General features: G+C 38.4%; 1 protein-coding gene across 12 annotated transcripts; it reads left to right on the plus strand.

Moving 5' to 3' along the window:
- LOC101744944 (histone lysine acetyltransferase CREBBP) lies at window positions 1-24,498 on the plus strand. 12 transcript variants are annotated; one of them, XM_038015123.2, is made up of 24 exons: window positions 1-75; window positions 332-905; window positions 5,063-5,274; window positions 5,378-5,740; window positions 5,816-6,385; window positions 6,477-6,609; window positions 6,700-7,154; window positions 7,233-7,369; window positions 7,467-7,725; window positions 7,819-8,067; window positions 8,320-8,472; window positions 8,915-9,072; window positions 9,326-9,911; window positions 10,016-10,173; window positions 12,835-12,945; window positions 13,247-13,565; window positions 13,682-13,825; window positions 13,937-14,410; window positions 14,575-14,808; window positions 15,061-15,846; window positions 19,068-19,262; window positions 19,736-19,909; window positions 20,501-20,656; window positions 23,716-24,498. In XM_038015123.2, the coding sequence occupies exons 2-24, from the start codon at window positions 833-835 to the stop codon at window positions 24,160-24,162; spliced, it is 6,546 nt and encodes a 2,181-aa protein (XP_037871051.1). In that variant the 5' UTR covers window positions 1-75; window positions 332-832; the 3' UTR covers window positions 24,163-24,498. The 12 variants fall into 12 exon arrangements, with proteins under 12 accessions (XP_037871051.1, XP_037871054.1, XP_062527703.1 ...); XM_038015126.2 differs by lacking the exon at window positions 1-75 and having other exon boundaries at window positions 340-905; window positions 5,390-5,740; XM_062671719.1 differs by lacking the exon at window positions 1-75 and having other exon boundaries at window positions 340-905; window positions 5,390-5,740; window positions 7,251-7,369.
- The last annotated feature ends 534 nt before the right edge of the window (window positions 24,499-25,032 follow it).

Genomic DNA, 25,032 nt, shown 5'->3' on the forward strand with positions numbered 1-25,032 from the left:
ATTTAATGATGGCCACTCCCGATTGAGCGGGAAATTCCGAATGTTTTACAATGTTTTTATTTCAACGTTCCTCAGGTAATCAATTCCGTGAAACAACTATTAATAATTCTAACTTTTACCAATAACACTCTGACATAATTCGAAACATTTTTTAACTTGATTTTTGTTGTAAATAATAACTTTACATGGTTTAATTGACTCGGGTTTCTTCGTTAATCTTCGTATTTGTACGCCTTACGTCACGAAATTCGGACCGATCCTGCGTCAAATCAGAACTTCCGGCAGTCACGTGGTATCTGTAAACCAATCACGGTGCTTTATTTCTTTGTAGGCCGACATTTTCTGACAAGCGTAGAAAAAGTTTTCATCAACAGCCGCCATTTTGCGCTGGAGAGACTAAGAAGAATTTAGGAATTTGTCGTGTAAATTTTCTGTTTTTTTCTTACATCATACCATTATAAACTGTATCATTCCGTGTATTTTAATGTGTTAAGTGAAATTGCGTAGTTTGATCAAAGAAATAAATTTCATAAAGTAGACAAATCTGGTGATATTGTTTTCATTTATTGTGCTAGTTCCGACGGAAGATGGTGAGAGGGTCTGTGTAGCTCTTCGATTCGGAGCTTTGTAATGGCGAATACTTGAGTGAGAATTATAATATGTGCCTTCTACGATGCGAAGGACATCGAACGATTGTGATGTGGGTGAATTATATTATGATGAATGACAAATCTCTTTAAAATGTTATTTCTTGAAGATATAAGACATAAAAGTGTTATTTGAATCGGCGGGCCGAAATATTCACGACGGCTTACGTTTAGTAAACAGAGCCATGGCCGATGAGCCGCCTAACAAGCGGCCGAAGATGATCAGGGACCCTTTTCAGGGTCCCTCTGACTCCACGGGTGAGTATTTTAATATTATTGTAGAGTTACTAAAGTGTTGGATCGGTGTTCTGACATATTATCTTTCTTTGAATTTTGACATTTTGCTTCGTTCTTGTAAGCGCCTTGTAAGTTTTGCGTCGTATTTATTGTTTCTTCTTAGCTGGATCCCAAAAATAAGAAATTAACGATGATATTTATGTATTTCTAGAACAGAATCGAAGTTAGTAAAAGTAGTTTCATTTATTATTTTTGTAAAGAACTTCTTTCAACTTTTTGTGAATTTAAATTTTAAATATCTTTGCAATCAAACACTTTAATCTTGAATAGGCTTTTATAATTCCAATATGTATTGGAATTATAGTTTAGGGAATACCATATAATTTTTGTTTCATATTTTACCTTAATTTCATCTTCTAATAGAGTGACAGTATATTTAGGTCATTTACAAATTATTACTAATTACAAATTCAATTGTACGAACGAAGCTCAAATAATATAAATAAATGAAAAAAAAAGATATAAATAACTAAAAAGATAAATAATTAAGCAATTTTTTAATTTAAATAAATGAAACAATTATGGGGAGTTAATATTAGTCACAAAGCCCAAAGCGAATTTAGTGTTTTGTTGATTTTCATCCACATGATAAACATAACATGTTACTTTGACAGTTGTGATAATACATAACCTATTACACATGCTGTCTTAATACCTGCATTTGTAAGATCATCCAAATAATGTAAAAACTTCCTTTGAAAACCTTTATTCAATAATTTTATACAGGAGTAAACATTACTGTGAATAGTGTTAAAATATAGTAACTTGTTCCACTGCAATTTTTTTACAAAAAATAAATAAAAGCCTTATCATTTCTGTCTTGTAATTTGTGTAAAATATATTTTACTAATTGAATTTGTGTTGTGTACACTTTGAAGTTTTATTTCTCAAAAATCTTATTTTTTTAAATCATTGGAAGTACGATAATTTGTAAATAAGATTTAGGCTTAGTGTAGACTTGAAGAAAAAAAACTGATATACAGTAAGTATTTAATAAATGAATATATTAAATTTAATGGAGTTTCTTTTTGTTTGATCTTTGAATTATGTTCATAAAACAAAAGTCATTTTTGTTATCATCATCATCATGCTGGACAAAAGATCATAAAAAGCTTAACCAGATTTGACAGTATTATAAAATCCTTAATATCTAAAAATAAATATCTATATCACTTTTTAAATCTTAGTTGCTACTTTTTAAACCTTAGTTGCAAAATCAGATATGGAAATTTTAATTTTTTTAAATTTTAATTTTAATTTTTATGAGTTTTCATTTTGCTTAACATTTTAGCAAAATTGTTTAGATTAAAATATCAAAAATAGTGACTAAGTTTAAGTTCCATTGAAAACTCATGTGATAAATTAGCAAACTGCTCATTATGTCTTTGAAAAGATATTTCAAAATAATTGAGAATACAGTTTCTACAGACTTGAGTCTCTCAGAAAAGATTTGCTTTATTAGTCCAATAGTGCTGACACATCTGTCTTCCCAGCCTTACTCTCATTTCATGGTGAAGTTAGTTCTCTGCCATTTTTTTCTACTTTGCCTTGTTCTAAACTTCCTGTTCAGAGGTACCAATCTATATTTCTGCAATAGGTTTTATTTTGCTATCATTTGACATAATTAAATGGCAAAAAACTACAACCACTTGAAAAATATAACTATTTTATAAAGTAAAATTTCATTCCACATATTAGATTTTTGTGATATTCCCTAAATAAATAATACAAGTTAATTACAAAATTGAATTACTACTAGTATTAAAGACAAAAAAATTTGACCAGACAAATGTAAGAATAGAAATCAAATATATAAATATTTCTCGACCAAAACTTAACAACAAAATTAATAAGTTACAATTAATCTAATAAATTCAAAGTGTTTATACTGTTTTGAATATTTATGTATAAAAGATCAAGTATAATTAATGTATTTGTGGTATAATTTGAAATTAATGCATTTCAATGAAATTAAAAGGAGATTGAAATACCAAGTACAAATTTAAGATGGGGCAGCAATAAATATCTGATTAGATTTGTTCTTAAGTGTTAGATGCTAGATTAGGCCTTTAAATATGTAAAAATTATTGAATCCATCAGAAGGATCAGAATCAGCTTGAGACCTCATTATCATAATAATTATTGTCAGAATAATTTCACTAGTCTGTCGGTTTGGCAAAAATATAATACAAAGTTGGTTTCATAATTTCCCACCAAATATTAAATATTTTTAAAATTAGTATAGATACCATAATGAAAAATTTCTATGAAACACATCTGTGTAGCTTAGTTTTTAGCAGCTCACAATACTCTCCTACTACATCATCATCATTATTCCCCAAAAATAATGATAAATAATTTTGTGAACTTTGATGTTGGTAATGACAAATCTCAGGCCGTTAAGTTTTTTAAACGATTAAAAATATGATTAATATGTAATAAAAAAGTTTAATCAATTACTGAATGGTAAGATCTCCTTACAAATACAACAACACAAAAAGCTTCAAAGAAATAGCTTTCAAGACACTAAGAATTTAAAGCTAACTAACTTTCATACCTTTATGCCTTACGTTAAATTTGCACCCTAGGCTTTAGATAAAATTTTATAAGTAAAAATACTTTTAAGTTCTAGGATGCTAAGGCTAGTCTGGTGTAAAATAGTTCCTTGACCCAATGACCATAACAAGAAAACTGCTGTTACTTACTGAAGCCACGAGGTCGATCTCACGATTCAGAATATATATGTGCCACAATTGTGCTACAAAAATATGCATAAAGGTAGTAAAGATGAAAATATGTGTAGTAAAGTGTGGGCTGACAACAGCCCAGTATAATATGGATAATATTTGTTGAATAGATTAGAAATCAATCAAATGGACTATTAAAATTCATATAAGTAATTATGTTAAAGTTTTTGAGCCATTGGAGGTTTTTTGAGCTGCTTTAACTACTTTCTACCAAGTCAACCAGTGAGCTTGTTCATTCATTAAAACAATGAAATAAGATATTGTACCAATTGGTCCATATTTTGACCATTTCATTATTTATTTTTCAAATGGTTTTCTTCTTCCCTGTTGTAGCATAGAGGTTAAAGAGAAAATCAAAAAGATAATTTTCTTTTTTGTTTATTTTTAAATACATAGATTTAATTTTAGTCATTCTGCCAAAAGTGTTAACATTAATACTTTGAAAATTTTCTGATTTAGAGTAATTTAATTATTAGGTTGCCATGAATACTATAGTACCATTATTTCACTGTCAACCCCCATTTTTATGAAATTTGGGTTAAATAAATCAACAGGTTTTCTAACCACTAAAGAATTCATAAAGTATCTTAAATATATTTGACAAAACCATAAAATGTCAAATATAAATGATACTTTTAAAGCAGAAGTAATTATATTAATTATATAAAAGTATTTTTATAATATACAGAAGTATTAAAAATAGAAATTAATCTGATAATAGTGGTAATAGTAAAAGAATTCATGGAAAAAATACTGTTATACCAAATAAATTCAATTACTGTGTGTTATTAATAATAATAATAACTGGGTACAAACCACACACGGTCATCTAGCCTCAATTTAAGATTCCCTGTGTTATGGGTACTAGAGACTAATAAACATATTTGTATATGCTTAAATATATGCATATATAGATAATAACCACCCAGACAATGAGCAAACAAACCTGTTCACCACACAATGATTGGACGACGACTCAAAGCAAACTCTTTTTAGCTTATCCAATACTACAAATCGATCTGTATTGATCCACATTTTAATTTAACTATTATGCTCACCCATTGGTTGAACTTTGTAGTTTAACAGGTATATTGGTCTAAAATTACCTATACTGTGAAAAAACGAAGAAAAAGATCAGGGGGATTTATGTCTGAATTATTTACAAAGTAAAACAATATATAGCAGATATTCTACATTAATAGATGTTTTGATCAATGAACAATAATTATTCTATTATTTGTTACACATCAACATAATAATAAATTGTTTGATACAAAAGGCCGTGATCTGACATTTCTCAATGACTTAAATCATCACACATCACACATAACTGAGAATTTTTAAGTAACTAATATCTTGTACTGTTAACAGCTGATGGATTCTCAAACCTTGACATGTTTGACCTCGAAAAGGACCTCCCTGATGAATTAATGGGAGGTCCATGGGGTGAGCAGCCGGGAGTTCCGGGCCCCAAGCCCCCGGCGCAAGGATTGGGGCCTGGGCAAATGGCCCCTCAGCAGCAGCTCAATGGAGATGATCCTGCAGCTGCTATGCACAGACAGATCAATAATCATCTTTTACAAGTGAGTACCTGAGACTGTAGAAATTGATTAAAATTTAAAGTAATATTATTTATTGTGCTATATTTTAAAAACATATTGACTAACAAGGAAATTTCGTTTGCTGGTCTTTTCACAGGGCAACAAGAGTGGCTTAGTTGGCCACAACAATCCTTTAGGATTGAGTAGTTTAGGCAGTAAGAGTCCAAACTTACAGTCACCTCCAAATGTGTCTGTATCAAAGGACCTCATGGGTGGCATGCACCAATTAATGCCAAATACGAGTCACCCAAATCAACTACATTCGACAATGCCGATGAGTTCAATTCAAGGCGGCATGAACGTCACAAACGTTGGGAATATGATTGTGACAAATAGTAATATGACTGGAGCAGGGATGCTTGGAAGTGGGATAATTAACAATGTAAACAAGCAGCTGCCGACACTGATGGGCAACAGCCATCATGGGACACATCATCCTCATGCACAGGTGTGTATTTGTATAGTTGTTGATTACTACTATGATATGTTTTCGAACAGAAAAAATATTTCCATGACCTGACAGAACGGTATTTTACAGGCGATACAAAACGGGCCCATCGGTGGACGAGTAGGCGGGGTTGGGATGCAGGCGCCGAATATTCGCGCTCCATTACAGCATCACCCCCGAATGCAAGCGCCAGGTGGCGGCGGTCATCCGCTTGCTCCATATCATCCAACGTACGGGCAGTCTGCAACAGGAGCCGGTGCCGCGGCGGGGGCTCCGCTACCACAAAGACCCGCCGGTGTCCGGTTCGGTCCGTCGGGCGAGATGGGAGCTGGAGGAGGCGGGGCTGCCGCTGCTGTCCCTCCCGCTCCGTCACCGCAGACTCCCGGAGCTCCGGCGGGGGGCCAGTCGCAACCGCAGGCCGCCACCCAAGCTCCTGCTCAGCAACCTGCCGGCCCTCAGCAACCTCCCGCCGGTTCCATTGCAGACCCAGAAAAACGTAAACTTATTCAGCAGCAGCTTGTTCTACTGTTACATGCACACAAATGTCAACGACGCGAGTCTCAGTCAAATGGAGAGTCGTGGCAATGCTACTTACCTCATTGTAAAACAATGAAAGGTGTACTAAATCACATGATGTCATGTCAGGTAAGATTTTACCAAATTAAAATATCTGCACTTTGTTCAAATTGAGATTATGAAGTTGTCTTGATGATCAATCATTGTTCTAAAATTTTAGGCTGGAAAAAGTTGTACTGTACCGCATTGTTCGTCGTCGCGACAAATTATCAACCATTGGAAACATTGCAACAAAAATGACTGTCCTGTATGTTTGCCTCTGAAACAAGCGGACCGAACTCGCAGCATAAACGGTGAGTCCGTCAGAACGAACGTAATTTCTGAAATATTACGAAGTTGTCAAGCGACCGGCCGATCACTAAACGAGTGTCCGAAACCAACAGCCGCGGCGGGAGGACAGGCTCCCCACGTGACCACCGGAGTGGCGAGTGGAGTGACGGGCGGCGTGGCCAGCGGGGTGGGTGGCGGCGGAGGCGCAGGCGGCATGGCCAGCGTCGGCATAGGTGTGGGCAGCGGCGGCACTGTGCAAGGCACGATAGGCGTCGCGCAACAGTTGAGCGCACCTACGCAAGAGGCCAATATGAAACGCGCATATGAGGCGCTTGGTATAACGTGCCCCACTTCTGTGCCGAACATGGGCGGTGGATTTCCTCGCGCCCCTGTGCGTATGCCGGCCCCGCGCCCTCCTCCGCTCACGGACGTGGTGCCGCAGCAACAGACGCAGTCCGTACAGTCGCTGTTCTCGCACCAACCGCAGCCGGACATGCAGACGCAACAACAGCAACAACAACCCCAGCAACAAACCCAGACGCAGCAGCAACAACAGCAACAACAACTGGTGAGACTTGTTCCTTTTGAAATACACCTATAACATTTATTTAATTAGTCCAGTGACAATACCCATGCTCTACATTAGAATATTATTTTAACTCAGATGGGGACGGGATCCCTCCAGCTCCCGGGTGGAGCCGTGACCGCCAATCCAGTATCGGGAACGAAGGAGTGGCACCAATCGATCACGGCTGATCTCAGAAACCACCTAGTCCACAAACTGTGAGTACTTTAAAAATGTTCATAATATGAAATTATTGTGTCTATCCATTTCTGTTCGTAAAATTAAATGTACACTAAATCATTCTTAATTTCGTAGGGTTCAAGCGATATTCCCGACACCAGACCCATCGGCGATGCTCGATAAACGGATGCACAACTTAGTAGCTTATGCTAGAAAGGTTGAGGGTGACATGTATGAAATGGCATGTACGCGATCAGAATATTATCACTTGCTAGCTGAGAAAATCTATAAAATTCAGAAAGAGCTAGAAGAAAAAAGACAAAAAAGAAAAGAGCAACAACAGTTGGCCGCCCAGGCTGCACAGCAACAAGCGCAGCAGCAGGCCCAGTCACAGGTAATTTTTTTCTTGCACCTAACAACTACTTAGTAACTTAATCAAACTAAGTGAAGCAGTATTAACTAGATTTATAATTTTTTTTATAAATAGGTCAATTACATGAACCAATGTAATAAACAGGTGCAGCTTCAGCAACAAGGTGTTGGAAGTGCAGGCCAGGTAGGCGGAGGTGTTGGCGTGGGCGGCGCTGCCAGGGCGGCACTGGGCCGTGGTGGGCTGGCCGGGACTGCACCTCTCGGCATGCGCATTCCTTCGCCCGGCATCGCACTCTCCATGCCCACGGCAAGACTGCCCTTCCAGAACAACCTTGTGGGACCGCCCGGACCTAGTCCCAACCAGGTAAATTGTCGTTCCTATTCGTTTTGATTAAGTACTCCATATGTACCAATATTACCAATAATTTTGACAAATAAAAAGTCATTAAGAGTATCCTCTCTAGTCTAAAAAATAAATTAAAAAAAAGTATGCGACCTAAATTACTAACAATATAATATATAACTAATCATACAAAATCCAAAAAATATATATATTAATAAATAAATAATATCTTTAAACATGAGAAATTAATTGATTTCATTTGTTGCCCATCAGATGGGTCAAACGTCGAATGGAAGTGTGGGTAGTGTGGGTGCGCCGGGCATGTCGCCGTTCGGGTCGTTGACCTCCCCCGCCCCCCACTACGCGCAGACCAACGGACCCGCGCCGCTTGCCTCCCCCACGCACCAACACATCGACACCAACAAGGTAAACCTACAGTACATCTGTAGCCTTTATCTTTCATTAGATTCACGTCAGGAGGTTGGCAATGGATGATGAACCCAGAATAAAAGGAAGGGTGGAGTCCTGTTTCAATTATGAAATTTTAGTATCCCATTGTTAGTCCAATACATGGGTTACTTTTGATTAGGCAAGTTCTGCTCAAGAAAGTCGAGAAAGATTGACAAATGCAACTCGGAGTACTGCTATTTTTGACCAAAACATAAAATTAAAGTTTACAACCGGCATATGTTGCAATGACAACCCATGTAGATAGTATACTATACTAAAAAACAGTGTTTTTTAAAAACAGATTAACATGAATTTAGAAAAGTAGACTACTTGGGTAAAAGATAATAGAGATGTAATATAATTTGTTTTGGATTTATTGGAAAACTATTGAAAGTTATTTACATTGTTTATGATATAGTGCGTGCGTGGCGGTGCGAGTCCGTTCGTGGGAGTGAACTCGCCCGCGCCCGGCACCCCCGCCACCCCCGCGCGCGCCTCCCCCGCGCCCGCCCGCCACCTGCCGCCGCCGCCGCCCCCGCAGCCGCAGCACCACCCGCTCGTGCAACACGAACAGAGGTAAACCTGCACTATCATATTATAAGATTCTCTGAGGTGTTCATTGCACCGATCGTTGTTGCTAAACTTCAATAAATACAACATAAATATTTTAAAAAAAATCTTATAACATTTGGCCTCTGAATCGGATGCAACAAATACTTGAAAACCATGGTCTAATTAGAGTTTAACTTGAGAATACTTTGCTTTACATCTTCATACTTAATTTTTATATTTTGTAGTTTTTTATATTGAATCTTTTTATCGCTCACAGTCCCCAACAACAAGAAGAAATTCGTGTCAAACAAGAACCAGAGGAGCCTCGGATTAAAGAAGAACCCGAGGATGACTGTGGCGGAAAAGGAATGCGGGATGAGATTGTTTCTCAAAAAGATTCAAGCGAACCGGACTTCATGGTTAAACAAGAGATCAAGCAAGAAATTAAACAAGAAGCTAAACAAGAAGTCAAACAAGAAACTAAGCTGGAAGTCAAAGCGGAGATCAAAGAAGAACCCACGGAGAGCACTACTGACTTGAATAATGCCGACCGAGGGACGAGGAAGATCTTTGTGTTCAAACCCGAGGACCTGCGGCAGGCGCTCATGCCCACACTCGAACAAATGTTCCGACAAGACCCCGAGTCCCTGCCCTTCCGCCAGCCCGTCGACGCGCAGGCCCTGTGCATCCCGGACTACTTCGATATCGTCAGTAAACCGATCGACTTGTCCACCATCAAGTCGAAGCTGGACCGCGGCGTCTACAAGGACCCCTGGGAGTATGTCGACGACGTGTGGCTGATGTTCGAGAACGCCTGGCTCTACAATAGAAAAAATTCTAGAGTTTACAGATATTGTACTAAGGTAAGATATTTGAATACATGATGTATCAAAATATTGATTATGTGAGTAAATTTTTCAAACAAATTCTATAGACTTAATATTATATTTTATTTTTCATTGTCCAGCTATCAGAAGTATTCGAGCAGGAGATTGATCCCGTGATGCAGAGTTTGGGCTATTGTTGTGGACGAAAATACACATTCAACCCCCAAGTGTTATGCTGTTACGGCAAACAACTGTGTACCATCCCGAGAGACGCCAAGTACTTCAGCTACAAGAACAGGTGAAGAGAATTACACTCAATAGCTTATTGAAGTGGAGCTGTATAATAATATCTTACACCGAAATTAATGTGTCATAACGCCAGTACACATACTGATTTTGGTTTCAAATTACCTACATGAAATAAGCATTCTATTACAATTTTACAACACTTTAAAGTGTAATGTTATTGTTATATAGCTCCAATATTTCACATTAAGTTTATACTATGATCTATAAAGTGCTTATGATAAACAATTGGTTAGTAAACACTGTAATCTATGTATGTATAATTTTAGTTAAAAATGAAGTAAGAACATAAGCTCCATTAAATATTCAATTAAAATGTTTATCATGAACATCTTATTACTGCTTGAAATAATATGCATATGCTAGTATTAATCACTAAAACAGTACGAATTTTTATTTTGCCATAATTTTGGTAGGACCTCTAGTGAGTCCGCACGGGTTGGTACCACCGCCCTGCCTATTCCTGTCGTGAAGCAGTAATGCGTTTCGGTTTGAAAGGCGGGGCATTTATATCGTAGATGTCTATGGGCTCTAGTAACCAATTAACACCAGGTGGGCTGTGAGCTAGTCCACCCATGTAAGCAATAAAAAAAACATGGCCACATTGCAGAGGTGGTGACTAAACAAATACTATACAAATTAAACAAAAATTTACTATATTTCGAAAATGGCGAGCAATGTAAAACAATCCGGCTCGAACTCAGGGCAACTTTCCGTTCCATTGCGGGCTCACAAAATACGTTTTGGGAAACCTACATTGCTTGGCGTTCGCGTGCGGGTAGTAGTAGTTTATTCCCTTTGCGGCTTCGACTAAAATTTAAATCAACTAGATTTTGGTATTAATAGATTCGTATCCTTCGTCTGTCTTCTTTGAAAATGCATATTATTTTAAAGTATTTTAATGAGTTAATACCACATCATAGTATTAAGTGTGAAAGTTTGAGACAAGAGCAACAAGCAGCCTTTGAGGCGACAGGAAAACCGAATTTTCTCATATATTTGTTTATTTGTGTAAATAGCCATCAAAATTATTTTTTTATTGGTCACCACCAAATCAAAAAATTGGTCAAAACCACCTTGAGGGCTTACGAGTTTCTACGTCTCGGCCCAAATCTTACCTACGATTCAAACAGACCGGGTGGTACAACTGGCGGGAAGTCACTTTATCGGAAGCTAAGACGAGTCCCGGCTAACCTCATGCTAACGGTTAAGTTACGGGAGCTTATAAACAATCGGTCTGGTCTAAAGTCAAAGTCAATCAATATACGTAACTGCACATACACTTCGTAGCGTTTGGACACGTTTTCAGGAAGCTATCAAATAGAAACAAAACAAATAGAAACGATAATATAAAAAAAATATGAAAAAAAAAGATATAAAAAGGATGACCGTGTTCTTTTAAAGAAAAAGTTTAACTTTCACACAGGGCAGTCTCGTTTCCTGCAGCCCCATGAACTTGGTAGATGTTGCCTAGTCTTAAATTTTCTCTATAAGAAATGCTTTTCTATTATATCATTTGTTTTTCCAATATGTCCCTAACTCAGAGATATTTCTACTTGCACTTGTTGCAATTTTATTAATTTACTTCGGTTATAACATGATGCTTTTTCGAATTTATCACATTATATTTTGAATGAATCTTGACATGAAATTTCTATTTTAGATGATACAATGTCTACAAATTTCTAAAGTTTATTAATTACATGAAGTTTTAATTTCATTAATATCTCAAAATAATTTTAATTAAAGCGAATAAATGCGTTATATTGCTACAGAAGAAAATATTATAAATATCTACGGACATACCGTAATGTAACGGCCGTCAACCCGGCGCATGTAACACCTTGCGTGTCAAATAACTTTGTTATGATTACACGAGCCCTAGCGCACATCTCGGGGCATCTGCAAGTTGACCCCAGACATTGTCCGACATAATGCATCATCGCAATTCGAATACATTTCATACAATATATTTTAACGACCTTTCGATAAATTCTTAAATTGGCTAATTTTAAAGTCTTAATATCGATAAATATGAGTGTTGCCGGGACGACAATTGTCCCGGCGCTCTTCATAAAATCTGACTTATCTACTTCGCAGGAGTTTCGCCTCCGATACTGTTTTGGAACTATATTGAAACAACTATCCTATAATTTTAAAAAATATGTAAAAAACTTGAAGCATGTTCATGACTATCTATCTAACTAAGAATTTTTAGTTTTCAAACGATAACGATGTTTTACGTTCTTAGAATTAGCGTGCCTTCAGGTTTTTTAAGGAACTATCCGTAAATGTATTTAATTTATATTATTATTATGAAATTAGTGTGAGATCTGCAGTTAGAGGTTATGTACTGTAAAAGTTTTTTAGTGCATTTAGTTAATTGCGGCTAATATAGGAATTATTTCATAAATACAAGGTTCATTCTGTAGATCTCTCACTGTAAGGTCCGTCGGTAGTACGCCACGTTGGTAAAGGGCTGTGTCTGTCTAATCCGCCGTGTGTCCACTGTCTTACTATTAACCCCTTTTATGTTGTCATTGCTTACTAATTTATTTTTGGCCCTCTTGCCGCACGTCCTTTCCTGCACACAAAACGTTCCTGTACACGCTTCACACCACTACCGCCCCACGGACCGAAATTGTGAATAAAGTCTAAAAGCGTATGGGGTTGTCTCCGATAGATACACGTTCTGCCAGAAATGCTTCAATGAGATCCAGGGCGACACCGTGACGCTCGGCGACGACCCGCTACAACCGCAGACGTGAGTCGATAAAACTATCTTAATTTATTTGGTGTAAGATTATAAAATCCTTTTTTTTTTCATAATGTAATGACAATCTCTAAAGAATTTTAAAGTAAATAATAAAATATATATAAATATCCATCTTAAGATCATATACTATACATAAATTCTTGTATGAGGTTAATGTAGTTTTGAATGATATTGAAATAAAAGCTTTGCTATTCACCTATTGCTTAGTATGGAATTTAAATCGACCAAAAATCTTATTTTAAAGTTATTCAAAGAATTCTAACAGCTTGTTTAATTGAAAAAATTTCAGTGCTATTAAAAAGGATCAGTTTAAAGAAATGAAAAATGACCATTTGGAACAAGAACCGTTTGTTATGTGCATGGACTGTGGCAGGAAACAGCACCAGATCTGTGTATTACACCATGATTCGATATGGCCCCAGGGCTTCTGCTGTGATAATTGTTTGAAGAAGAAGGGGGGCAAACGGAAAGAGAACAAGTTTAGTGCGAAGAAACTGCCCACCTCTAAACTTGGCATTTATATTGAAACTAGAGTCAATAATTTCCTAAAGAAGAAAGAGGCTGGTGCCGGTGAAGTGCATATCAGGGTTGTCGCCTCTTCTGATAAGGTGAATAGTCCTGCTTATAATTATTAGAATTGCTAAAGTCAAAATAAACAGTGTATTTATTACAGGTTATTTATTTGAATAGTCAGAAAATTGTATAATAATGCTTTTTGTTACAGATAGTAGAAGTGAAACCAGGAATGAAAACAAGATTCGTAGAGCCTGGTGAATTATCTCCCGAATTCCCGTACAGGGCCAAAGCTTTATTTGCATTTGAAGAAGTTGATGGGACTGATATTTGTTTCTTTGGTATGCATGTGCAGGTAAGAATATAGAATTAGTTATTAGATTAAGTTAATAGACACAAAAGTGTCAAGTTAAAGAAGTGAAGAAAAGTGCTTGCATTCTTAATTTATTATTCTACAATGTTTCAGGAATACGGCAGTGAGAGTCCGTCACCCAATACGAGGCGCGTTTATATAGCATATCTAGACTCGGTACATTTCTTTCAACCGCGTCAGTGCAGGACGGCAGTGTACCATGAGATTTTATTAGGATATTTAGATTATGCTAAGCAACTGGGTTATACCATGGCACACATATGGGCGTGTCCGCCGTCGGAGGGAGATGACTATATTTTCCACTGTCATCCGCCTGAACAAAAAATTCCAAAGCCCAAAAGGTTGCAAGAGTGGTATAAGAAAATGTTAGATAAAGGAATTATAGAGAGGATAATATTAGACTATAAAGACATTCTCAAACAAGCAATGGAGGACAACATCTCTTCAGCGGCTGAGCTGCCGTATTTTGAGGGCGACTTCTGGCCGAATGTACTAGAAGAGTCCATAAAAGAATTAGATCAGGAGGAAGAGGAGAAAAGAAAGCAGGCAGAAGCCGCCGAGGCAGTGGTCAGTATGGTTCTTTTGCTAGCAATAAGCTTAATTGTCTTAGTTGAAGTTTTTATCAGAATATTTTGGATCAGTTTTTTTCTTCAACTAATAAGTTTAGCATGTTGCTGGTGTATTATTTTTGAAATACGAAATTGGAAGACATACTCTAACATGTCTTTTAGATATTCCAGTCGTCAGAGGAGAACGAGCAGGGCCCTGATGGTAAGAAGAAAGGCCAGAAGAAGGCGAAGAAATCAAACAAGTCAAAGGCGGCCCAGAGAAAGAACAGCAAGAAACAAAGTGATCAGCAACAGGGAAGTGATCTCAGTGCAAAAATATTTGCAACCATGGAGAAACACAAGGAAGTGTTCTTCGTTATAAGGCTACATTCCGCACAGTCTGCTGCTAGTTTAGCTGTAAGTCTCAAGTTTTGTTGCATTAAATTAATTTTAGTTTTATATATTTTTATTGCCTAAATTAATTTTAACTAGAATGTGGTCCACCTTTGGTGAGTGGTCACCGGGGCATATGATCATCAGCAACTACAATGGGATAGCCATGCTGCCGTGAGACGCTCAATTAAATCCTGCATTCATGATGTATAGATAATGCTGTCTTCATTGAATTTTTTATAACGTTAGTTTTATGGTTTTTTTTTTTTTTTTCAGCCTATTCAAGACCCTGATCCATTATTAAATTGTGACCTCATGGACGGTCGTGACGCGTTCTTAACCATGGCGCGAGATCGACATTACGAGTTTTCGTCGACAAGAAGGGCGAGGTACTCGACGCTGTGCATGCTGTACGAGCTGCACAACCAGGGCCAGGACAAGTTCGTGTACACGTGCAACAGCTGTAAGTCGCACGTCGAGACCAGGTACCACTGCACCGTCTGCGACGACTTCGACCTGTGCGTGCCCTGCTACGAGAAGGAGGGACATCCGCACACCATGGAGAAGCTCGGCCTCGACATCGACGTGGGCTCCTCGCCGGGAGACATGAAGCAAGCCAACCCGCAGGAGGCGCGCAAGCAGTCCATCCAGCGCTGCATCCAGTCTCTGGTGCACGCGTGCCAGTGCCGCGACGCCAACTGCAGGCTGCCGTCCTGCCAGAAGATGAAGCGGGTCGTCACCCACACCAAGATCTGCAAGCGAAAGACGAAGGGCGACTGTCCGATCTGCAAGCAACTGATAGCGCTGTGCTGCTACCACGCCAAGCACTGCACGGAGTCGAAGTGCTCGGTGCCGTTCTGCAGCAGCATCAAGCAGAAGCTGAAGCAGCAGAAGGTGCAGCAGCGCGTGCAGCAGGCCAAGCTGCTGCGGCGGCGCATGGCGGCCATGAACACGCGCGCCGCCCCGCCCTCCTCCCCGCCGCCGCACGCGCTCGCCTCGCCGCCCCCCTCCAAGCCCGCCGCCACGCACGTGCCGCACAACGTGCAGAAGGCGCTGCAGCAGGTAATACAATTAATCTGATCTCGCATCATGTCAAACGACATCAAAGGTCCAACGCCCCGAATGTTGTTTAGAACTAGCTTAATATGCAATTTGATAGTGCAATACTGGGCTTTTTTCCGTTTTAAATTTAATTGTATAGATAGTTCAAAGAGTTCTCAGCTCACTTGGCTTAAAGTAGTGACCGGAGTCCACAGATATCAAAATGTTAATGTCACCCCCGTCGGGACATGCGAGGCCGAGCTCACGGCAGGGTCGTGCCTCCAGCCGGCGCGGCCCTATCTATAATAAATCCTGAACAAAATTACTGTTATAGTAACAACTAATATTAATTAAAAAATTATCTTTCAATCTGCGAAAAGTAAGATTAGTTTTATCCAAAGTACAAGATTACTGAAATTCAAATTAATTTTGTTATGGTATTTCACAATAATTGCGTACACGATAGTAGATTAATTTAAATATTTTTCTACAATAATATCTAGGGTCGGCAGACTAAAGCACATAAGTCAAAATTTTCAATTTATTTTTTATTACATCATCGGTTTACATTTTGCTCAACACACAATCTGACTAAAGCACATAAATGAAACTCAAGTATTTCATGGTGTATTCAAGCGGCGTTCTGTATCAACCTTATCAAATCCTAATATAATCAAACGAACTAAAAAACATAACTGGACTTATGTTCTAAGGAACCCCACAAGTACAAAGTTATTAACGTAAGAAGTCTGACTTATGTTATAAAGAACATCAAAATCTAACATTTCTTTAGAGAAAGTGGTTACTTAAAAATATTTATAACGTAAACAATACTTCGGTAAGTGGTTTTAATTTACTAATGTTGTCGATTGTGCACAGTTTGTTGGTTAGTTGTGTGTGAGTGCTTGAGTATTTTAATTATTTAAGATGAATATTCAAAGAGGCAAGAAATTAGTTGAAATGGCGTTATCCACTCATCTGGAAAGCAATGAAGGTATATTTTCACATATCTTCAAAATTATGATTTGCAAATTACGTAATCATATCAATATTATATCATTATAAATAGATAATTGTCTTGTCCTTTTTTAGAAAATGTAAATCAACAATCGATTTTTGAACACAGAGAACCTAGTAGTAGACGATCCTATACAGTCAACATCATCAGGTCAAGTCAGTAGTTTAACATACTATTCTGTACTTGACTTCTCTAGTGATGATTCTGTAAGAGATCCATGTTATGAATTACCGAGACTTCCAATCAAATCAAGTTCAAGTACTTGTGATGAAATTTCAATGAATCCTAATGTGTCTCCAAAAAAGAGTATACGTACTATAAAAAGAGAAAAAAAAAACGTAACTTAGGACAGGCATACAAAACTTTAAAAAGAAAATGTATATCAGATCGCACTATGAAAAAAAAAATTGTTGAGAAAAAACAAAAAAAAAAGCCCGCTGAGTTTGTTTCGCCGGTTCTTCTCAGGACTGTGGCTTTTTTTGGAACCGGTGGTAGAGATAACATTGTTATTTATATTTTGACATTCAACAAGTGTGTTATACTGACATCTAAGTTGAAATAAATGATTTTGAATTTGAAAGAGTTAGGGGAGGGCGGAAGTCCGGCGATTTCCTCCTGACCAAAAAAGAACGTATACCATTAACCATGCCATATTTACAGAATATTGGCAAATGGGATCATATGCAAAAATATCTGCATACTTGGCGTCTTTAATGGAAATTCAAGATAAATCTAAGCAAAGAATACGAGCTATTGAACCTGAAAAGCAAAAGCTTAGAATGAAGACATCAAAATACTTTTTTACTGTGCATGGTAAACGTGAACCTGTCTGCCGAGGATGTTTAATGAAACCGTTAGATGAAAGTGACAATTTTATAAAGACAGTTGCTATGATAATCTATAGGGGGTTCTCAAACTGATGATATAATATCTATACAGCCATTACCCATATCCATCGAGAAAAAAAATGATTTAATTTCGCTGCTCCCTTTATTACTAGATATTTTCCATGAATTTTACATAAGTCTTCCCACGTTGGAAACTTTACGAAATACTGATCCAGATATTTTAGAACTCGATGAAGAAGAAGAATTTTAATTAAACATTGAGTTGTTATTTATATTTATGACTTATATTATTATAATATATATTTTAATTGTTGAACTTTTTCACTTAACTCATACTATTATTGTGTTCCTTATAACTTAAGTCATCTAATTATTAAATAATCACATTTACTTTAAAATATTTAATTTTAATAATAAGTTAGTGTTATAGACTTATATAATTCAAATAAACATTATTTTGTTAATTTGTTAATAAGATTCTAAATAGTTTTTTTTAATTCCTGTAAAGTACAGTTTTTTGACTTATGTGCTTTAGTCTGCTGACCCTAGAATTATAATAATAATTTTTTTGTTAATCTACATTCACTTCAAAAATACTGTTGTTGTACCATGCGTTAAAATTGAATTATATATGTGATAGAGACAACGCTATTTTTACACGGCTTCAATAAATACTTCGTTTTCAACACGCGCCAGACTGCATCATCACATTTATACTAGAGAGGCATTAGTGTCAGTGATTCCTCTTCTAATGCTCGTATTAGGAAGAAATTGCCACATTGGCATATTGTCGCAACATATACATAAAGTGAATGCTTTTCAGCAGTAATCACAAAGGCAGTAGCTGATTGCAACTATTGCCAGGTGGAGTGTTCGTTTTTTTTTTTAAGGGATTTGATGACCTGGTAACTAAGACCTTCAAGTCATGTCTTATTTTAATTTATATTATTCTTATTTTTATATAAAATGATAATATGGAGTGAAATGAAATGAAGATGATTAATTTGAGACATTAATCAACTGGGATGAAATTAAATGAAATGAAATGACATAGGATGAAATATAATCTCAGTAAAATGATGGTCATTTACTGAGATTTTTTCAGTGGACTTTTTGGAGGATCCCGAGAAGTTACGTCCAGCGGCTTTGTTTCATTTTCTCACATTTGTGCACTTTCACAGATATTAAACAGTTAATAAACCACCGTTATTACACATTTAAACCTGAAGAAACACTAAATAGACAAAATTAAACAAATCACACAACTTCACTCCTCGCGTTCTCTCCAAAAAGTCTGGAATGTTCGTATTACACATGGCAGTTCTAGTTTGCGGTCGGAATAGATAAGCATTGAGGGTGTCGCGCTATCCCGGCAGGTACAGGAGGAGGCGGCGCGACAGCAGGCGCCGTCGTACGGCAAGCAGGGCGCCATGGGGCCGCCCGGCGCCGCCGCCCGCGCCGACTGGGCCGCGCGCTACCGCCCGCCGCCGCCGCCGCCGCTGCACCACGCGCCGCACCTGCCGCGCCCGCACCACCTGCACGCCGCGCAGCCCGCGCCGCCCGCCATGCAGGTACCAGCACGCCCCCTCCCCCCCTCAGCTTCATTAATACAATCTTACCACCACCCTGCCTATTTCTGCCGTGAAGCAGTAATCCGTTTCAGTTTGAAGGGCGGAGTAGCCGTATACATGAGACCTTAGAACTTATATCTCAAGATGGGTGGCGCACTTACATTGTAGATGTCTATGGGCTCCAGTAACCACTTAACACCAGGTTTGCTGTGAGCTCTGTCCTATCTAAGCTATAAAAAAAATATATTACAATAATTGAATTACAAAATAAGAGATTTCTTCTAAATGTCAATCACTTTTATAGAAATAACGAGTGATCGTAACTAAGATTTTAAAAAGTTGTAAAAGATGACAGACACATATTAAAATGTTTAAAAAAAATTTTGGCTCTTGTCTCTGATGTTTATCTGTTAATTAACAAAATTCTTATCAATTCAATGTTATCATCCGATCTTTCGATGTTGTGTTATCAGCAGCAACAGCGAGGCGCGAGTCCGGCCGGTCCGCAGCCGCAGATGCACCAGAAGGCACTCCAACAGCTGATGGCCACGCTGCGCTCGCCCAGCAGTCACAACCAACAACAGGAGATATTGCAAATACTCAAATCCAATCCGCCGCTGATGGCCGCCTTCATAAAACAACGACAGGTAAGCTTCATTCAAGTTTAAACATTTCAACGGTCCAGTCCATTGAGCTATTCTTTTCATCCCGAGAAAGAATGTCAAATAACACAATAATCATATTTGGATATAACACAGGATCAGGAGAGTAATATAGATAGATACATTGATTAAAAAAACGAGATGATTCTGATGATAAACTATTCAGATGATTGAAAATGTCGTGCGGTATTATTATAGTTACTTCATTTGTTTTTAAAACGTTTGATTAGATTTCAGCAATTGTAATAGAATAAGAGTGAACTTTTTGAAGCGCGCTAAGATTAAAATTTAACTCGCGACAGATTTGTTACGGCTAGAGAGAAAAGATACAATTTAGGACGAGCGAGAGTGAGAAAATAGACACAGCGTCTCGCGAACCACTCGACCGTGGAGAGGGAGAGAAAGCGAGCTAGGTCGTTTCTCTTATACACATTCTGTTTACGGGCGTCGGCCACTAGATGGCTTGTTATTATTGTACCAAGTTGCACACACAACATTTTTTTAGAATCTAATTTACTTTATCTATTTACGATACGATTTACAAAATGTTTATAATGAATATAATTGTTATTTTAGAACGCGCAAAATCAACAAGCGGGTGTAGGAGGCGTGGGCTCAGTGGGCGGGGTGTGCGGCGTTCCTCAGCAACAAGCGCCGTTGCAGCACATGATGCAGCCGCAGCAGCAGCAGCGACTGCAGCAGATGCACCAGATGTTGCCGCAGCAGCCGCAGGTAAGCAATTCATCTAACTGGTTTGATCTGATTTAAATTCTTGGAGGCGGAAAACTAAACTGCTATTTTCCTGAAAATGGACTCAAAAACAATTCACCATCGAATGTTTATGTAACACTAACATTTCTTTGTGTGAAACGCAATATAAAGATAAAGAAGCCTTTATTAACAACTTTAATTCATATTTAGGTATAATAACCGGCAAACTTCTTGAGCATTTGTTGACGTAGTGGGGGTAAGTTTGCGCATGGTACACTCACGTGCAAAAACATTACTTACTCTGCGTCATAATGCTATTAAATTATTAAAATCAACATATGTATTTATTTATATATTTATTAGAACATCAACAAAACATATAGGTTAATAATTGTAATAATTTAATCTTGGGGTAAAATTTAATAATTATTTAATAATTTATTTATTAACCATGATACATTTACACATAACAGTTTGCTAAAAACTCTCCACACTAGGCACTGCCTGTCTCGTGGAGAGTTTTTTTTACAGGAGTATCTTAAAACTAGTAATAACGGTGCTGAATATATAGTGCTGAAAATAGATATATTGCTTCTATTAAGTCAAAACTATAGCTGTTGCCAGGTCTTGGTTCAGTTGAAGCGAAGATGGTATTTGTAATTTTTTTTTCGTTATCATAATCTTGACCATCATCATCATCACTGTTTTCATCACCCGAGTCGCTATCATCGTGATGAGTCGACATAGGGCTCATCGGCGTAGTTTACAACTCGGTCGATTCGGTCTTCTTTTTTGTCTATAATTAATTATTTTTTGAAGGTATTCGATTCGTAGTAATCGAATGTTACTTTTTTCATTTACCAGCTTCCGATTATTTTCTGTTCTTTTTTTCCATCTGAAGCCTAGCTCTTTCATAATTCGTCGTAAGCTTCATTCCGAGCCATTAAAATTTATATCTTCTTTAAATTCTTCGAAGCCTTTCTACGGTACGGAGTTTCGCTGCTTGTTATGTAGTTATTATGATTACATATTTTTATTACAGATTGAACGAAACTATCCATTCCGGTAACTTTCTTCTTCCCTGATCTTTTCTTACCCGGAGTCCGAAACACGGCGAGCAAGCCAGAGCCTTTAGCTTCGTTAATAATGTACCTAACAGTACTCACTGATGTTTTTGTTGCTTCCGAAGTCTGTTTTAATTTTTCCATATCATTCTTCCCCTGTTTTATAATGAAGCAATATACGTCGTACACAAATTTTCTACCCTTTCTTTTAAGTACTACACCAGTTTGTCACGGCATAGTGTATGTTTTATAAAAAATCAACAAACACTCAACAAATAGCAATGGCAACAAAGTCCACAAGCAATTATAACAAATAACTTAACGATTAATAAGGATAGACTTACGCAAGTCGCCACTGTACGCAAGCGTACTCTTGGGAGCAAGCGGAACGAGGGCGCGGTGCGGGGCGCAAGGTTCGACTGATCTACCAATAACGCGCTCGATACGATTTCCCCTGCCGTCGCGCCTCACCCTCACCACCAAAGTGACCTAAAATTCGGTTCTGCGCAGTCAAGGTCATTTGCTCAAGAAGTTTGCCGATTACTATACATACTATTCATTTAATTTTTCTTTGCATTTGACATCAGCTAAGATTGTTTTGCTTTCGCATACCCGGTCGTGGCATTTCCTCTTCCGCGTAGCGCCTGCGACGGCCTTTATGTCGTCTACTCACCTTTGGTCGTCCTTTTAATTTTTCCCTCCCCGAGGGTACCATTCAATTACTAACTTAGCCTCTGTATTTTGTACCGTATGTTCTATGGGGAGTGCTCTGAGGAATTGTTCGAGATGATACCGACATCTCGCTTTTACCATCGCACCGCTCGCCACCGGAGTAGAGTTCATCTATACTACCTGGAGCCACTGCGGTCATCCACAGTGCGTTTCCAGAGGTCTTTTTTGCCACGTACCATCCGGCTATGGAATGAGCTCCCCTCCACGGTGTTTCCCGAGCACTATGACATGTCCTTCTTCAAAAGAGGCTTGTGGAGAGTATTAAGCGGTAGGCAGCGGCTTGGCTCTGCCCCTGGCATTGCTGAAGTCCATGGGCGACGGTAACCACTCACCATCAGGTGGGCCGTATGCTCGTCTGCCTACAAGGGCAATAAAAAAAAAGCCCATTTTTCTGTTTATGTAACACAAATACAAATCACCTGACCTGCTGTGTTGTTGACGTGTAGGAAATTACATTGCAATAAATATATAATATCTTATTTAAATTGAACTTAATAAAATTAGAATGTATGCTCAGTGCAGTGTAATAAAAATCAAACCCGCAAAATTATAATTTGCGTAATCACTGGTGGTAGGACCTCTTGGGAGTCCGCACGGGTAGGTACCACCACCCCGCCTATTTCCGCCGTGAATCAGTAATGCGTTTCGGTTCGAAGGGTGGGGCAGCCATTGTAACTATAGTCTAGACCTTAGAACTTATATCTCAAGGTGGGTGGCGCATTTACGTTGTAGATGTCTATGGGCTCCAGTAACCACTTAACATCAGGTGGGCTGTGAGCTCGTCCATCCATCTAAGCAATAAAAAAAAAAGTTTAGTAAATGAATGTCGTTTTCAATTCACTTCAATATTGGTTAGTTAATAGCTTTTAGCTATTTCGGCTTCAGGATACATTGCGCGAATAAATTACATACATATCTTCTACAGTAAAATATCTGGTTTGCAAATCTAGGAGGAATAATAGCATCGCAATTAGTTAACGCACAATACGTATATTTAAATTAATATTATATTTTAAAGTTTTTGGATATTATGAGAATATTTTCTCCATTTAGTGCATAAAACACAACTAAACAAAATAAGACTTCAAATATTTTTCTCGAAATTAATAATCTTTGACGAATATGTAATACGAAAGCGTGGCTACCTTGTTCGAATATTGCGCTCTTTCTCTCGATTGCACTTTATTGAAATGGTAACAAATACGAATTAAAGCAATATCAATCTTTCCAGTCAGTTGTAGTTACGATGTTATATAGAGAGTAACCCACTACTATTGTGCACAGGTGGGTGGTGTGTCAGGAGTGGGCACAGTGGGCGGCGTGTCCAACGTAGGCATGAGTGCAGTCGGCGCCGGCGGCGTGGGGACCGTAGGCGGCATGGCTCACGGTGCTGCCGGCGGTTGGTTTAAGCAAAACGCGGCGGCCGGCGTGGGCATGATGAGCATGCGTGGTGCATACGGCGGAGTGGGCGGCGTGGGTGCGGTGGGCGGAGCGGCGCGGCTGGGCGGTGCGGGCGCGCGCTACAGTTTCGTGGGCGGCGGCGTGGGTGGTGTGGGCGGCGTGGTGCAGCGGTCGCCGCCCGCCACGCCGTCGCCGCGCCCGCCCACGCCCTCCGAGCTCCACCTGCTGCGACAGTCGCCCGCACCGCCCGCGCCGCATCCGCCGCCCGACGACCAACTTCCGCCCATGACGCCGCAGGACCAGCTCACGAAGTTCGTCGAACAGTTGTAGTGTATATAGCAGAGGCGCGCGGTGCCGTCCTGTAATATATAATGTAATGGCGGCGCGCGCGCTCCCCCCACCCTCCCCTCCCCTCGCTTCCCTTTCCTTGTTCCCGAGCCCTATTTATTGTCGATGAGTTGTGTTTTTGCGACGCGAGGGACGTAAATTAAGTATTACGGTGACCGAATCGAGAGCTCAATGTACAAAATGTAAATATGAGAGGAGAAACGTCCTGTCCGCTTCTGCGTAATTGTAAGTTGTTCGTAGTGTAGGTACATTATGATACTTATTCTGTTTATTGTAATTAAATCATTTTATAATATAATTATGTGATCATTATAAAAAGTTGTTTTAGTTTTTGAACCCATATACTAAGTTAAGTGTTTGAATATTCAAGTTGAACTAATGAAAAGATTTTTATTTGACAGCACAAAGGAAACGTAGCTCAGGATGTAGGAACGTACGTAGTCGGTCTGACGAGCGCCCCTCTGATTTAGTTAATCACTCCACCGCTGTAAAACATTATATACATAATATACAATCGTAATTATTGTTTTACGAGCAAATACAGTAAAGCAGTTGGATGCGTACGTTTTTGTTTGTCACGCAAAAATTGGGTTACAATGTTGTTACGAACACGTTAATGTTAAAAGTGTTGCCATGTGAAAATTTGTTCAAATTTTTTTGAAGTTAATCTTGGGTATGCCAAGTGTGGAATTTTGAATGTATGATATGAATTAAAATGTGTTCATATCATGTAACAACTTTGCACTAATAATAGTTTGAACATTTTTGGTACAGCTATGTATTAAGCTCCTCTCAGAATATTAACATGTAATTTTTGAGGAATTTTGAAACCCTCAGTTGAAAGTCAAAGAA

The sequence above is a fragment of the Bombyx mori genome, chromosome 13, assembly GCF_030269925.1.
Source record: "Bombyx mori chromosome 13, ASM3026992v2".
Taxonomy (NCBI): domain Eukaryota; kingdom Metazoa; phylum Arthropoda; class Insecta; order Lepidoptera; family Bombycidae; genus Bombyx; species Bombyx mori.

Coding starts and splice junctions, on each gene's coding strand:
- LOC101744944 (XM_038015123.2), top strand. CDS start 833: ATGGCCGATGAGCCGCCTAACAAGCGGCCGAAGATGATCAGGGACCCT. Junction 15,847..19,067: donor TGCAGAAGGCGCTGCAGCAG/GTAATACAATTA, acceptor CTATCCCGGCAG/GTACAGGAGGAGGCGGCGCG. Junction 20,657..23,715: donor TGTTGCCGCAGCAGCCGCAG/GTAAGCAATTCA, acceptor TATTGTGCACAG/GTGGGTGGTGTGTCAGGAGT.